The 16,560-nt window shown below is 41.7% G+C and overlaps 1 protein-coding gene across 1 annotated transcript in view; it reads right to left on the reverse strand.

Annotated features, from left to right (window-relative positions):
• Positions 1-7,053: 7,053 nt before the first annotated feature.
• The window catches only part of LOC139373287 (CD44 antigen-like), a 36,496-nt gene continuing 26,989 nt past the window's right edge, over positions 7,054-16,560 (reverse strand). The window contains exons 5-9 of the mRNA XM_071113642.1: positions 14,319-14,888; positions 10,869-10,952; positions 10,008-10,086; positions 8,751-9,690; positions 7,054-8,698 (exon numbers count right to left, since the gene is read on the reverse strand). Of these exons, the coding sequence (XP_070969743.1) occupies positions 9,477-9,690; positions 10,008-10,086; positions 10,869-10,952; positions 14,319-14,888 (947 nt within the window). The 3' untranslated portion in view covers positions 7,054-8,698; positions 8,751-9,476. The remainder of the gene's footprint in view (positions 8,699-8,750; positions 9,691-10,007; positions 10,087-10,868; positions 10,953-14,318; positions 14,889-16,560) is intronic.

Below are 16,560 nucleotides of genomic sequence, written 5' to 3' on the forward strand. Positions count from 1 at the left end.
TGAAATGCATGCCCACATTCAACTGCCTGCTACTCATCCCCAGAAGATAAGATATGCATATTATTAGTAGATTTGGATAGAAAACACTCTGAAGATTCTAAAACTGTTTGAATCATGTCTGTGAGTATAACATAACTTATTTAGCAGGCGAAACCCTGGGGACAAACCATTCAGATTTTTTTTTTAAGGTCACTCTTTTCAATGGGTTTTCATTGGGAATCCAGATTTCTAAGGGACCTTCTTGCAGTTCCTACCGCTTCCCCTGGATGTCACCAGTCTTTAGAAATTGGTTAAGGGTTTTCCTTTGTGTAATGAAGAAGTAGCCCTGTTCAGAACGAGGGTCACTTGTAGTGTACTGTTAGATAGAGGCAAGTGACTAGAAAGCTAGCTACAGTTTGTTTTCCTCCTGTATTGAACACAGATCATCCCGTCTTCAATTTTATATATTATTTACGTTAACAAATACCTAAAGTTGTATTACAAAAGTAGTTTGAAATGTTTTGGCAAAGTTTACAGGTAACTTTTGAGATATTTTGTAGTCACGTTGCACAAGTTGGAACCAGTGTTTTTCTGGATCAAACTCGCAAAATAAATGGACATTTTGGATATATATCGACGGAATTAACCGAACAAAAGGACCATTTGTGATGTTTATGGGACATATTGGAGTGCCAACAAAAGAAGCTCGTCAAAGGTAAGGCATTAATTATATTTGTATTGCTGTGTTTTGTGTCGCGCCTGCAGGTTTGAAATATGCTTTTCTCTCTTTGTTTACGGAGTTGCTGTCCTCAGATAATAGCATCGTTTGCTTTCGCTGAAATGCCTTTTTGAAATCTGACATGTTGGCTGGATTCACAACAAGTGTAGCTTTAATTTGCTATCTTGCATGTGTGATTTAATGAAAGTTTGATTTTTATAGTAATTTATTTGAATTTGGCGCTCTGCATTTTCACTGGCTTTTGGCCAGGTGGGACGCTAGCGTCCCACATATCCCAGAGAGTTTGATATTAACACCATGGCAGAAATGTTAGTATTCTCTGCCCTGCAGAAGTCTTCCTACATCACAGAGCTGAGTGGAGAGAAGTTGATGGTTTCTGAGCAGGCTAGGAGGGCAACCTAAGAGATACTGGAGGATGCTTTGGAGAAGCGCTTCTATGGCTTTCCAGTCAGCTTTGGCTACGGGAACAACTTGGTCTACTGTGCAAGGAATTCTGGTCAGCACCAGATGGCCTGTGCCAGGATTCTAAACAAGTCACCCTCATCCACGAGGTGTCTCACCTGCTGGGAACAGAGGACATCACCACTGAACTCCTTACTGTGGAGATCGTTGAGCTCTATGGAACATTGCTGGGGGGTTTCCATTGCATTATAGACGAGGTCAGCAAGGGACACTTTCGAGAAGAAGTGGCCCAGGTCAATGCCAACTGTCTGGAGCATGAGTTTGAGACCATTATCAACCACGAGAAGAGTTACCAGGATGGTAGATACACATGCTGTGAGGGGACCAAGAGGAACTCAGTCTGTAGATCCAGATCTACAGCACATTACTATTTTATCAGCACTTTGGTTAGTATGACACCAAGAATGCTCCTTCTTTTGCTCAGGCATGTACTGTCTATTCTAAAGAGCTAAATATACTGTAGTTTATGTCACCAGTAAATGTTGGCAAGTATGACAAATGCAAATGTTGATGCATCATAGCTAATAATCGTGCACAGAAGAAGATAATAAAGCTTCAGCGTAGTTGTCATTCTTGTTAATTTTTCTTTTCTGCAGAGGATAAGAGTAAGGAGATGGAAGAGAAGCTTCTGGAGTACCAGAAACCAGTACAACGTCCTTATTTTCACAAAGGGACAGTGAAGTATGCTAAAATAAGGAACAGAGCTTGCAGGAAGTCTCATACACCTCATCCTTAAATTATAGAAAATAGCACTGTTTTATTTATGATGATCATAGCAGTATTTTAGCCTACGGTAGGAGAAGATTTAAACACACAGCATATCACTGTCATTCTGACTAAGAATAAAATCTAAAAGCAAATGTTGTACTTTCATCTTTCTTTCTTGTAAGGTGTGGTTCTTCTGGTCAGGTAATCTCATGAGTTATAGAACTTTCACAGAAAATTTCACAGGTGATCTCATGAGTTATAGAACTTTCACAGAAAATTGAGGGCTAGGCTTGTGTATGGACATCTAACATCAGGATGCAGACGTTCCCTCTTTTATAAGAAACAATGAAACACTTGACTGGAGCCTCACCTGCACTTAAGGCATTCAACAAACCTTACAACAGGTACATACAGTAAGACATTACATGAAGCTAGTTATAATAGGTGTCATGACATGTAATGTCAACTGTAAAGTGTTACCAAAATATACCTACGTACCTTCAGAAAGTATTCACACACCTTTACTTTTCCACACTTTGTTGTGTTGTGTTTAAAATCAATTTGTGTCGCTGATGTCACGCCCTGATCTTAGATACTTTTTATGTCTCTATTTTGGTTTGGTCAGGGCGTGAGTTGGGGTAGGCATTCTATGTTTTGTGTTTTATGTTTTCTATTTCTGTGTGTTTGGCCGGGTGTGGTTCTCAATCAGAGGCAGCTGTCTATCGTTGTCTCTGATTGAGAACCATACTTAGGTAGCCTTTTCCCACTTGTGTTTCGCGGGTAGTTATTTTCTGTTTTGTGTGTCTGCACCAGACAGAACTGTTTTGTTTGTGCCGCTTCGTTATTTTTTTGTTCTAGTGTTCAGTTTTATTAAAATTCATGAACACGTACAACGCTGCATCTTGGTACTCTTCTTCAAACAGCCGTTACAGTTGATATACACCCAATACCCAATAATGTCAAAGTGGAATTATGTTTTTAGAAAAATGTACAAACAAATTCAAAATTAAAAGCTGAAATGTCTTGAGTCAATAAGTATAGATATAACTTAATTTTATTATGCATACAGTGGGGCAAAAAAGTATTTAGTCAGCCACCAATTGTGCAAGTTCTCCCACGCAAAAAGATGAGAGAGGCCTGTAATTTTCATCATAGGTACACTTCAACTATGACAGACAAAATGAGAAAAACAATCCAGAAAATCACATTGTAGGATTTTTAATGAATTTATTATGGTGGAAAATAAGTATCCTACCTATCTCTCTGATTTGGTCCTGCCGTACATACACGTACGCTACGGTCACAAGACGCAGGCCTCCTAATTGTCCCTAGAATTTCACCTATAGAGCTCAATTTTTATGGAACCGTCTGCCTACCCATGTCAGAGACGCAAACTCGGTCTCAACCTTTAAGTATTTACTGAAGACTTATCTCTTCAGTGGGTCATATGATTGAGTGTAGTCTGGCCCAGGAGTGGGAAGGTGAATGGAAAGGCTCTGGAGCAACGAACCGCCCTTGCTGTCTCTGCCTGGCCGGTTCCCCTCTTTCCATTGGGATTCTCTGCCTCTAACCCTATTACAGGGGCTGAGTCACTGGCTTACTGGGGCTCTCTCATGCCGTCCCTGGAAGGGGTGCGTCACCTGAGTTGGTTGATTCACTGATGTGGTCATCCTGTCTGGGCTGGCGCCCCCCCTTGGGTTGTGCCATGGCGGAGATCTTTGTGGGCTATACTCAGCCTTGTCTCAGGATGGTAAGTTGGTGGTTGAAGATATCCCTCTAGTGGTGTGGGGGCTGTGCTTTGGCAAAGTGGGTGGGGTTATATCCTTCCTGTTTGGCCCTGTCCGGGAGTGTCCTCGGATGGGGCCACAGTGTCTCCTGACCCCTCCTGTCTCAGCCTCCAGTATTTATGCTGCAGTAGTTTATGTGTCGGGGGGCTAGGGTCAGTTTGTTATATCTGTAGTACTTCTCCTGTCTTATTCGGTGTCCTGTGTGAATTTAAGTGTGCTTTCTCTAATTCTCTCTTTCTCTCTTTCTTTCTCTCTCTCGGAGGACCTGAGCCCTAGGACTATGCCCCAGGACTACCTGACATGATGACTCCTTGCTGTCCCCAGTCCACCTGGCCGTGCTGCTGCTCCAGTTTCAACTGTTCTGCCTTATTATTATTGGACCATGCTAGTCATCTATGAACATTTGAACATCTTGGCCATGTTCTGTTATAATATCCACCCGGCACAGCCAGAAGAGGACTGGCCACACCACATAGCCTGGTTCCTCTCTAGGTTTCTTCCTAGGTTTTGGCCTTTCTAGGGAGTTTTTCCTAGCCACCGTGCTTCTACACCTGCATTGCTTGCTGTTTGGGGTTTTAGGCTGGGTTTCTGTACAGCACTTTGAGATATCAGCTGATGTACGAAGGGCTATATAAATACATTTGATTTGATTTGAATGGAGCTGAAGGGTGGGACTAATAATAAGATAAACAATGTAAAGCATAAGGTATCTGTAAAATGTATATAGGTTTGGAGCTTCTGTGAAATAGCATAGTTACAAATATAAATCAAACTGGATAGACATCATAAATAGAGAAAGGACTAAGAACAAACAAGAGGGAACTATTGTAAAGTAGACTGTGTCTGTAATACAGTGCCTTGCGAAAGTATTCGGCCCACTTGAACTTTGCGACCTTTTGCCACATTTCAGGCTTCAAACATAAAGATATAAAACTGTATTTTTTTGTGAAGAATCAACAACAAGTGGGACACAATCATGAAGTGGAACGACATTTATAGGATATTTCAAACTTTTTTAACAAATCAAAAACTGAAAAATTGGGCGTGCAAAATTATTCAGCCCCTTAAGTTAATACTTTGTAGCGCCACCTTTTGCTGCGATTACAGCTGTAAGTCGCTTGGGGTATGTCTCTATCAGTTTTGCACATCGAGAGACTGACATTTTTTCCCATTCCTCCTTGCAAAACAGCTCGAGCTCAGTGAGGTTGGATGGAGAGCATTTGTGAACAGCAGTATTCAGTTCTTTCCACAGATTCTCGATTGGATTCAGGTCTGGACTTTGACTTGGCCATTCTAACACCTGGATATGTTTATTTTTGAACCATTCCATTGTAGATTTTGCTTTATGTTTTGGATCATTGTCTTGTTGGAAGACAAATCTCCGTCTCAGTCTCAGGTCTTTTGCAGACTCCATCAGGTTTTCTTCCAGAATGGTCCTGTATTTGGCTCCATCCATCTTCCCATCAATTTTAACCATCTTCCCTGTCCCTGCTGAAGAAAAGCAGGCCCAAACCATGATGCTGCCACCACCATGCTTGACAGTGGGATGGTGTGTTCAGCTGTGTTGCTTTTACGCCAAACATAACGTTTTGCATTGTTGCCAAAAAGTTCAATTTTGGTTTCATCTGACCAGAGCACCTTCTTCCACATGTTTGGTGTGTCTCCCAGGTGGCTTGTGGCAAACTTTAAACGACACTTTTTATGGATATCTTTAAGAAATGGCTTTCTTCTTGCCACTCTTCCATAAAGGCCAGATTTGTGCAATATACGACTGATTGTTGTCCTATGGACAGAGTCTCCCACCTCAGCTGTAGATCTCTGCAGTTCATCCAGAGTGATCATGGGCCTCTTGGCTGCATCTCTGATCAGTCTTCTCCTTGTATGAGCTGAAAGTTTAGAGGGACGGCCAGGTCTTGGTAGATTTGCAGTGGTCTGATACTCCTTCCATTTCAATATTATCGCTTGCACAGTGCTCCTTGGTATGTTTAAAGCTTGGGAAATCTTTTTGTATCCAAATCCGGCTTTAAACTTCTTCACAACAGTATCTCGGACCTGACTGGTGTGTTCCTTGTTCTTCATGATGCTCTCTGCGCTTTTAACGGACCTCTGAGACAATCACAGTGCAGATGCATTTATACGGAGACTTGATTAGGTGGACTTGACACAGGTGGATTGTATTTATCATCATTAGTCATTTAGGTCAACATTGGATCATTCAGAGATCCTCACTGAACTTCTGGAGAGAGTTTGCTGCACTGAAAGTAAAGGGGCTGAATAATTTTGCACGCCCAATTTTTCAGTTTTTGATTTGTTAAAAAAGTTTGAAATATCCAATAAATGTCGTTCCACTTCATGATTGTGTCCCACTTGTTGTTGATTCTTCACAAAAAAATACAGTTTTATATCTTTATGTTTGAAGCCTGAAATGTGGCAAAAGGTCGCAAAGTTCAAGGGGGCCGAATACTTTCGCAAGGCACTGTAGAAATTAACTGAGGATGTATCAACAACATAAATGACAAAGTGAAAAGAAGGAAGCCTGTACAGAATCCTGCATCCTATTTGTAATAAGGCACTAAAGCAATACTGCAAAAAATGAATGGTGGTGGCTGCATCCTGTTATGGGTATGCTTGTCATCAGCAAGGCCTAGGGAGTTATTTTACAACTAAAATAAATGGAATATAGCTAAGCACAGGCAACATCCTAGAAGAAAATCTGGTTCAGTCTACCTTTCAACAATAACCTAAAACACGAGGCTAAATCTACCCCTCTGTTGTTGCTTACCTAGACGACATTGAATGTTCCTGAGGGGTATAGCTACAGTTTAGATTTAAGTCGGCTTGAAACTCTATGGCATGACTTGAAAATGGCTGTCCAGCAATGTTCAACAGTCAATTTGACAGAGCTTGATGATTTTTTGAAAAGAAAAATGGGCAAATTGTGTTTTATTAAAATATAAAATGTTTCTTCCACTTTGACATTAAAGTATTTTGTGTAGCTCTTTAACAATTTAGTTAATTTAATCCCACATTTGTAACACAATAAAACGTAAGTCAAAGGGTGTTAATAATTTCTCAAGACACTGATACTATTTTAGAATATTAGATGACTTAGCTGAAGTCGCTATATGATACTGGTTTAACATTTCAAGATGTAATCACAGTGTCTGTGATTACATCTACAAGAACATGGCCTTTCCGGCTTTCAAAATGGCTTTCTTTGTCTTACTGTCTCTCTGTCTTGCCTGGGTAAAAACATACTCTTGCATCATGACTGGGATACCATGGCAACCATACTTTCTCCTTCTCCCAAGCAACCCTTTTCTCTCCATTCCCTCCCTCCCTCCTGCCCGCTGAATGAACACCACAATCAAAAATGTCCTCTATACACATTTATTTAATCCATGACTTTACACATATTTTCTCATTAACAATGTTTTATTAATTCATCATTACACACTCTTACCCTAATACATTTTCTAATTTTCCTCAAAGTGAATCAAATGAGAGCAAGATCGGAGAGGAACAAAAGCGGAGGCAAAAAGCCACACAAAAAAGCTGGGACACACATTTGTCATGCCGCTTACTCAAAAGGCATGACAAATGTACTGTCAAACTGATATGAGAGGATTCATAATATCCACATAATATCCACAGACAATCACACATAAAAGTGATTTGCCTATGAAAGAAAGAGACAGCATAAAGATTATAATGTAATCAGATGGAGGTGTGGAGCAATGGGCACATTGGGACCTGGATCAGTATGGAGAGACAGAGCTCCTAGCCAGAGACACATGAATTCATCAACATCCCTCTCTCTGGTGCACATAACAGGGAAAGCCACAGAAATATGATGGCTCTGCTGCTTTGTTACAAAGGAGCCCAGAGAAGTAGAATCCAGAGTTGTGCTTGGAGTTCTACTGTTCTGCCCATTACTGTAATATCTGTGTCCAGATCATGTGTTGATGTCAGTGTGTCCAGCCAAATCAATTATTTTGTCAGTGAGGGACGCGGTCACTCCTCAGGATTGTACATTGATTTTCATGTTGGCCGTTAACAACAGTTATTAGGTTCCATCACAGTGTAATGCATTACTACACAATTCTAGGACATTGTAAATGGCATATTTCTGTCAATATAGCATATAAGGTGACTTATATGGTAAGTACATGTGATACGTGTACTCCAACATCCACATCTGACCATTGCATCTATTCTCCGAAAGCTGTTGATATTCCATATAATCCTATGCGCTACTCAACATGAATGTATTATTTATACAGACCATGTTAATAGACATTGGAAAAAAAGGTTTTTAAAATGCACAGTCTTGAATACTATACATGAAGTTGATTCATACAATATCTACTCTGACTATTGCAAATGTTCTATCACAATTAAAGACCATAGGTTCTGAATTTGATTAAATAATTCTCAAATATGACAGCTTTTATTTATTCATTAAAGGGCATTGCATGCCAAAAAAGATGAATGACAACTGTTGCTAAGGCATTTGGAAAATACGTGTACATTATATACAGAAACAAAAATAGCAAGAAAAATCCAAACTGCATTAATTAAAATAATAACATCTCGTTGTGTTTCCTTGTAAAAACAAAATCCCAATCCACAGGAAACAACTGAAATATACAGAGGGTTAATATTGAAAGAAAACAGGGGAATGATAAAGAGCATAGACATCAGTGGGCCACAACGTCCCACATTTACCTATCCATAATAAACTATATTAATCCCATGAACATCCAGCCAAATTATCTGACTACGTCTGTTTAGTTTTCACATTTCTGCATACCTGTTTTTCCAACTCAATGCCTCAAAAGCTTCAAGTGACACATTATCAACAATGTCCTTCCCCTCAACCTAACCCTTAACCTCAACCCCCGACTGGTCTTGGTGGGCAAACCAAGACCCCCACCCCCACCTTTAAAAACTCCCACCCACACCCCTGTGCCTTTATCAACACCCTTCCTCTCTCCCCTCACACATACATACGGTACATACTCTGCATACACACACACACACACACACACACACACACACACACACACACACACACACACACACACACACACACACACACACACACACACACACACACACACACACACACACACCTCTTCAACATCTCCACTCAGATCCCGGCATAGAGCAGGGATGTCAACCTCCAGTCCCCCACTGTCACAGGGTCTGTAGGGTTATATTTCAACCTGTTATTATTATTGAATTAATGTTACTGATTGACTAGAGAAGCCAGACTGATTTTCTCAGATTTAGATTAGACACTGATTGAAAGGCAGGGGTGAATATCAGCATGTGTGTATGAAGCCTGCCTTGACACCCCAGAGGTAGCGACTCAGACCAAACCCTAGGCCTAGGAACTATCCAATCCTAACCACATACCTGACATAACAGGGTAGAAAGTAGCATTCTGCTCATCTTGGCTTTAACAGTCTAGCTAGCCCATCTGAGAGACAGGCAAAGGACAGGGCCAGTTTCCGATGTTGCACCTTAGTAGCAAGGTGGGACAAACCAGCCATTCTCCCCAGAATACAACAACAGAATCAATAGAGTATTAACCATCCCTTAAATTTACAAATCCCCCACCCAACCCCAGCTGGCATGTTCAATGTGTCTGTCTTCTTGGTAGCAGGCCAAAGTGTCCATCTCCACCCCCAGCCAGACCTTCTCTAGTCCTGCCCCAGTGTCAGCACCCCCATAGCTGCTCATCTTTCTCTATCCTTCTGTCCCCTCTCTCTTCTCCTCCTTGTCCTCCTCCTCTCTCATGCCAGCTGTCCTTTCTCTGGGGACTCATCCAGTGTGATGACGGTGAACTCCTCTGTGTTGCCGTTTTCCTGGATCTTCTCTTTGTTCATCAGGGTCACCATCTCCTGCTCTCTCTCCTGGGCGCGGGAGCTAGCCACAGATGCCACCGCCCCATTCCCGTCACTACCATCCTTGTTGGTGATCATCAGGGTCTGCTGCTGACCGCACCAGCTAACAGCCAGAGAGAGAGCGAGAGAGCGGGAGAGAGAGCGAGAGAGAGAGAGAGAGAGCAGTGAACACATTAGAATACTGTCACCAGCTAACAGACAGAGAGGAATCAGTGAACACATTAGCATTAGGATACTGTCACCACCTAACAGACAGAGAAAGGGATCAGTGAACACATTAGGATTCTGTCATCAGCTAACAGACAGAGAGAGGAAGCAGTGAACACATTAGGATACTCCCACCAGCTAAAAGACAGAGAGAGGGAGTAATGCACACAGTTAATTATTGATCAGAATTCCAATTGGTGAAATGAGACCTACCTCTTCCGCTTTGCCACAGCAGCACACACCAGGAGAATAGCGCCCACTGCCGCAACCACTCCCACAATGATCAGCCAATCTGCACAAAGGAAAGAAATGAGAAAGGTTGAATAACATGAATAATTCATGTCTATAATGTCTCTCACTTGGAGGTGTAGCATATGCCCCTTTACAATGCAAAGTGCTTTGAAAAGTGCTATATAAATGAAATTGTTTGCTCAATTAGTAATACATTATGAATCCATTAAACCAGTGGTTCTCAACTGGTTTTGCCTAGGGACCCAAATTAAACCAGGTGGTCTCAGTCATGACATAATATTCGCATTGCTAAAAAGAATCGGCAAAATACAATCTGGAAAATTATTTGTAATGCTATATTGATATTACATGTACTAACTGTATGACAAGGAAACAACATTCCCACCTCTTTCATTGCCAATACTTACATTTTGCCCATATTCTTGATGTTGACTGTTAATAAACTCACTGATTTAAGACCACACAATCAACCATAGCGCTGCTAATAGCTCTGTTCTGAAAATACTGTGATTGAAGATAAATTGTTTAAACATGTAAGTTCATTATCATTTCTACACACATTCTACCTGGTTTAAGTCATTTCAAGTTCAGACTGGGTTTTCTTTTCATAAAAAAAACCTCAGACACCCGCGACACCCGCGAAACCCACACAAAACCTCCCGCGACCCAAATTTGGTTTACGACCCACCAATTGAGAATCACTGCATTAAACCATATAATACATTGTAATTACATGGCCATGATTCAACTAATCACTCATGACATGTACAATAATAGTATTAATACTACTGGTAGAGATATTAGGGGTAGTGGGCCACTCACCGGGTGTGCTACTATTCTCCTTCCCGGCTGGAGGAGGGGCTACTCCCTCACCTGGATTCATCCTCCCCCTGGGAATGGGCTGATCTGGGAATAGATGGGGAGAACAATGAGATACAGTGTTAAACAAACATATCTGATGCCTCACAAATGAATTACACATAGATGTCAACTGGTGTCATCAGATGCCATACACGTCCACCCAGGTAACACACACAGAGCCCCTGGAGAAAGTGCAGTAGACCCCAATAATAGTGCTTGGTTATCACACTAAAGTGTGATGAAGACCTGTGTCCATCTTGTCAATCAGACAGACGGGCCTGGGTATGAGCACTGACAGACTGTGATTTTGCGCAATGTCATGTGATGATGTAGAACACTTTCATGTGATGACCAGGAATCATGTGCTACAACAGGGCTGATGTTATAGCTGTGGAATGAACTGAACCTACTAAGGAATGTGGAACTGTCTCGTTGGGGCAGAGTTGGCACCTGAGAGCGAATGCCAACATTTCATTGCAAAGTAATTGCTAAGTTATTGCTGTTATTAAAGTGACATTGTGCCAAGTGTTATAATGAGAACAATATGGTAAACTCCCCATAACCTTAGCACAGAACAGAACAGTTTATCTGATTAGTATCTCATAGGGTAAATCAATGCCACCCTATTTCTCACACAGGGCTCTGGTGGAAAGTAGTGCCCATTTTGGGGTGTCATTCCCCCCATAGCAATACATCCTCTACCAGATCGATCCCTACGTCCACACTTCCTACTGTGTCTCCCTTCCTATCCCTACGTCCACACTTCCTACTGTGTCTCCTGTCCTATCCCTACGTCCACACTTCCTACTGTGTCTCCTGTCCTATCCCTCCTTGCCTCCCCCTCTACTTCTAAACTGTCTCATTGGATCACAGGTGTCAAACTCATTCCAAGGAGGGCACGGGCGTCTGCAGGTTTTCGCTCACCCTTGTATTTGATTGATGAATTATGGTAGCTAATTAGTAAGGAACTCCCCTCACCTGGTTGTTTATAGTAGGTCTTAACTGAAAGAAAAAAACAAAAACCCACAGACACTCTGCCCTCCGTGGAATGAGTTTGACACCCCTGCATTAAATAATCTAAATACAGAAATACATCTAATGAATAAGAATCCAATTATAATGTAATGAATAATAAAAGTCTGTGGGCCAGCAGTTGTTATATTATCACACAACTTGGGGGTCCTCTTGCTTACACTATTCACTATTCAGGACTAATGTGAATCTCAGTGGTGCACAGTAGTGCACAAACACACCATTATTAAGATATATTTGACTGAATGAATCAGTGCTTCAAAATACAAGTTGATGCCCCATAGGAATACACTATAAGAGCATTGGACCCACATATTAGCTACTGTGTTGAAAGGGTCTGTGTATTACATTCAATCATTGGATGCAGAGATTGTTTATATAGAGTTCTTGTATTGACAATTTGAGCCAGTACAGATGGGGAGTTGAGAGGAAGAATCATGCTGAGGCACAGTCAGTGGTGTACTAGTGCTCCTCTCTTTCTCTCCTCTCTTTCACACTCTCCCTCATCCGGTCACAAGAGGGGGAGCCTTCTTCAAACAAACTCCACAGAGGAGAGGACACACAGAGAAAGACAAACTTTCAAGCCTCCATGGAATATTTCTTCATGAATGGTGGTCAATCTGAGTGCTTATTTTATTTGAAAGTGTCATCAAACTACAACTTTATGTCACGGCTGTCGTAAGAACGGGACCAAAGCGCAGCAGATGTTAAGTTCCACATATTTAATTCAAAGAGAAACTTAAACAAAACAAAATATATCAATAAACGAACGTGACTACGTGGTGCACATGCACAAACATAAAACAATATCCCACAAACACAGGTGGGAAAAATAGCGGCTAGAGACAATGATTACCAGCTGCCTCTAATTGGGAATCATACAAAACACCAACATAGAAAATATAAACTAGAACACAACATAGAATTGATCAATTTGAACACCCTCTAGTCACGCCCTGACCTACGACACCATAGAGAAACAAGGGCTCTCTATGGTCAGGGCGTGACACTTTATCATAGAGCTGACTATGCAAATGATTCCTTGCACTTGAATATTTTAATAAAAAGTTGGATATAGCTTTTATACCTAGTGCCAGATGTCTTCTTATATAACTCTAAATGCACACAGATATTACAATAGAGAGAGGAATCAGATATTACAATACAAACAAGAGTGGAAATTGGAGGTTTAATCCACAATCTTTTTCACACCCCAACACCAGGGGGCGAAGTTAGTTAACTTCCCAGAGTCGGACCAAACTTTGCTGTGTGTAGGTGGTAGGCTATCTGTTCTAAGTATCCTTCTCTGAGTTCTGACTAAGCACTTTCAAGAAAATGTAAAGGATACTTACTATTTATGTAGAGATAAAAACAGGTAAAGATGGTGCTAGTTATTACAGTCAGAGAAGACTGTATTAGAGATTGCATAATAATTTGTCTTGACAAAAGTGTTGAGGAGAATGACGAACACGGAGATGTATATTTAGAGATTGATATGATTAAATGAATCACCTTGAAAGCACAAATTTTTGAGTCGCCTTGGAAACAGTTGTACAGTATAGCCAGAGGGCAGTGATGTTATATAGATATGTGTTGTCGTGATTCTGGCTAGACTCAGCCAGTTATTAAATGGCTTTGATTAATGATACGACTGAAGATGTACACATCAGTTGATACATCTTTAAACATTTTGTAAAACTTTTAAAACCTTTTCTGTCATTATAGATGAATGTCATAGTATCAAACATTTCATCATGGAGATGTGTCAATTTTTTTTTGGTGGTGCTTAAACTTTTGTTTACAAAAACGTAGCTAAATACATCTTTGTGTGGAAGCAAAAAAGGCTATTTGAGATAAACACAGAATTTATCTTTAGTTTAGGCTTCCTAACCACATTCCACCAATTTCCTCTCTCTGGGGTGTAACCAGGGGTCTAAAGAGGAACACCTCATGTAAACATTTATACATACCACACTGACTGGAAAAGGCTGCTGGTTCAACATTTTGCAGCAGCAGCAGAATGATTGGCATCTGCATTAGGACCAAAATGTACAGGGGGACATCCTGCCCTTGAGTATCACAACTGCTATTTTTAGGCTCAGGGAAAGCTTTTCATTCATCCTGTCACAGAAATCATGTATGAAAAGTATGATTGTTGCAGGATAATGCCAGGCACTTGTTTTGTACCTCTTATGATTCTCTGTTCTGACATGATATATGATTTACTTGAGATGTATTTGTATTTTAAAGTGTGCTATTTAAATTAAATACATTGTCATTATAATTATGTTCATGATACCAAACTGAGTGACAAAGCAAAGCAAAAAACAGTATTCTGTATGTGATATTATTAATGTAACAAACAGAGTAATTGCTTACCCTCTACCCCCTCCTCCTCCTCCTGCTCTGGCACTATCTCCTGCACATCCTCCTCGCTGGCTGAGCCCTGTGGTTCTCCTGGCTGTCCAACAGGTGGTGCAATAGAAGAGGCCCCCTCCTCAGCGCCAGTCGGTTGCATCCCAGACCCGGTGGTGTCCTCCATCTCTGTGGCCAGCACCCCAGTGCGGCCGGCTGACTGGGTCTCATCCCCCTCAGTCTGCTCTTCCTCCCCACCAGGGCTCTCTGTGGCTGCCCCCTCTGAGGCCTCACCCCCAGCCCCAGATGTTGGTTCCTCTGGGCTAGCCTCAGTGGATGCAGGTTGGGTCGGGTCCACTTCCTCAACTACCTCAGCGGTGCTCTCGGCTCCCTGTTTCTCAGGTGCAGACGTGGCATCCACTGTGTCAGGCTCTATGCTTGCTCTGTCCTCAGGCTGGGCCCTGTCCTCTGGGGTTCCCTCTGTGGCCTCTGGCTGTACCTGGTCCTGGTCCTCCACCACTGCTGGGGCATATGTCTGGATGTCTGTCTTCTCCTCTGGGACCTCCTCTGTCTTAGGCTGCTCTGTGGCTTCACCTGTGGGAAAACAGACCAGAAAGATAGATGCATGAGCCCAGTTCTGATATTACAACTGTTATAAAACTATAACTATATCAAATTATAACTATATAAAACTATTATTCACAAAACACATCCCCTCATTCCAAGAGGTTATCCCAAATCTGTCAAGGTTGGATTGGTGAAAGCAATGGGGGGTAGACATGCTTTCATCTGTCCAATCACCTACTGTATAGAGCAGTGATTACCATAAAGGAATGGAGAAGAGATGGAAGCTTGTGGAGACTAAAGAGACAGCCCTGTAATTGACCTGGAGATGAATAGCCTGTCAGGTAGGTGATTGATAGCTTTTGTTTGTGTCTGCCAAGACTGCCTGGCCAGTGAAAGTTTCCAAGTGGATATCATCACGGTGATAAGCGATCTCACGTCTATCTTTTGACATCCATTATATAACCTATGACATCATCTGTTGTGTACCAGAGTGTAATGATCTGTTTACCGGTCATTACAACGAGTTACACAGTCATTTCCACATGCGTTTACTGTACTGTTTCTGTAGGAAATGAGAACATGGAAGATCGAATTACCAATAACTCATATCATATAAAAGATGTCTGTTGAGACAGCAATTCATATCTATCTCCCTTTTATTAAGACTGTGGTTACAGTATATTTGTCCTATTTCACACATGTGAATGTGTATATTAATATGCATATGTGAATTGTACATTTGTTTTTTGCATATCCCACTCCCCCTGAGACAACCTCGTCGATCACAGCAAGGCCATTATCAACAGCGACCCTGGAGCCAGTAGGGTTAAGTGCCTTGCTCAAGGGCACTTTGACAGATTTTTCCCAACGCCCTAGCGACTAGGATACCTGCTGCCCTGGATGTGTAAGAGATATTAAGCTACTTTTGGAGGACAGTCGGCAGTTGAATAAATATTTGCTAATTGACAGACCCAAATTCAGTCAATTTCAGGCGGTTGTAAAGCACATTCAGAGTGAGTCTGTTGTGCAGTTATCTGCAATAACCATGGGCAAGTTGCTAGCTAATGTCAGCCATGTTGTTTTCATCCAAATTAGACCTGTTTTCCACTGGGGACAATCAGATAATCGTGGGTCGCTCTGTGCCTCTCTGCCTCACAACACCTTATTCACCATTGAGAGGAATAGGCTAGTGGCAAGGCCCCCCAAGGTATAACAAAACACAACCATGTTTTTCAATATCTTTAATGTCTCCCATATATGAAATGGATGGTTGAGTAAAACAATTTGACTGCAAAAGTGGTTAAATTGATAGATATTGTGACACACCCCTTGAACCCATACAGTGTAGAATAATGCCTGGGTGGAGGGGAAGGGCCACATAAACATGAGTGTGTCCTTCAATGGGTAAGGAGACAAAGTAGCCAGCGGTGGTTGTAGTTCTCAGGCCTGACCAGTTTGCACAGCTAACTGGTCATTCTGAGCAAGATACAGCGACAAGGGTAGTATCCTTCCTGTATGACTGGCGGGGTATTGGGGCTGTGGAGTGATCAGTTTCCATTTCTACAGTTTGCTTGCATACCAAAGATACCCTTTGACTAACTGGAATATTATCTCAGTCTGAATGATGCTGGGGATACTCCAGTAGTGGAATGGTTGGTTTTCTGGTTGTGAAGGACAGTCTGTGAAAGGGCTGTCACAA

This window comes from Oncorhynchus clarkii, chromosome 2, assembly GCF_045791955.1.
Source record: "Oncorhynchus clarkii lewisi isolate Uvic-CL-2024 chromosome 2, UVic_Ocla_1.0, whole genome shotgun sequence".
NCBI classification, from domain to species: Eukaryota; Metazoa; Chordata; class Actinopteri; order Salmoniformes; family Salmonidae; genus Oncorhynchus; species Oncorhynchus clarkii.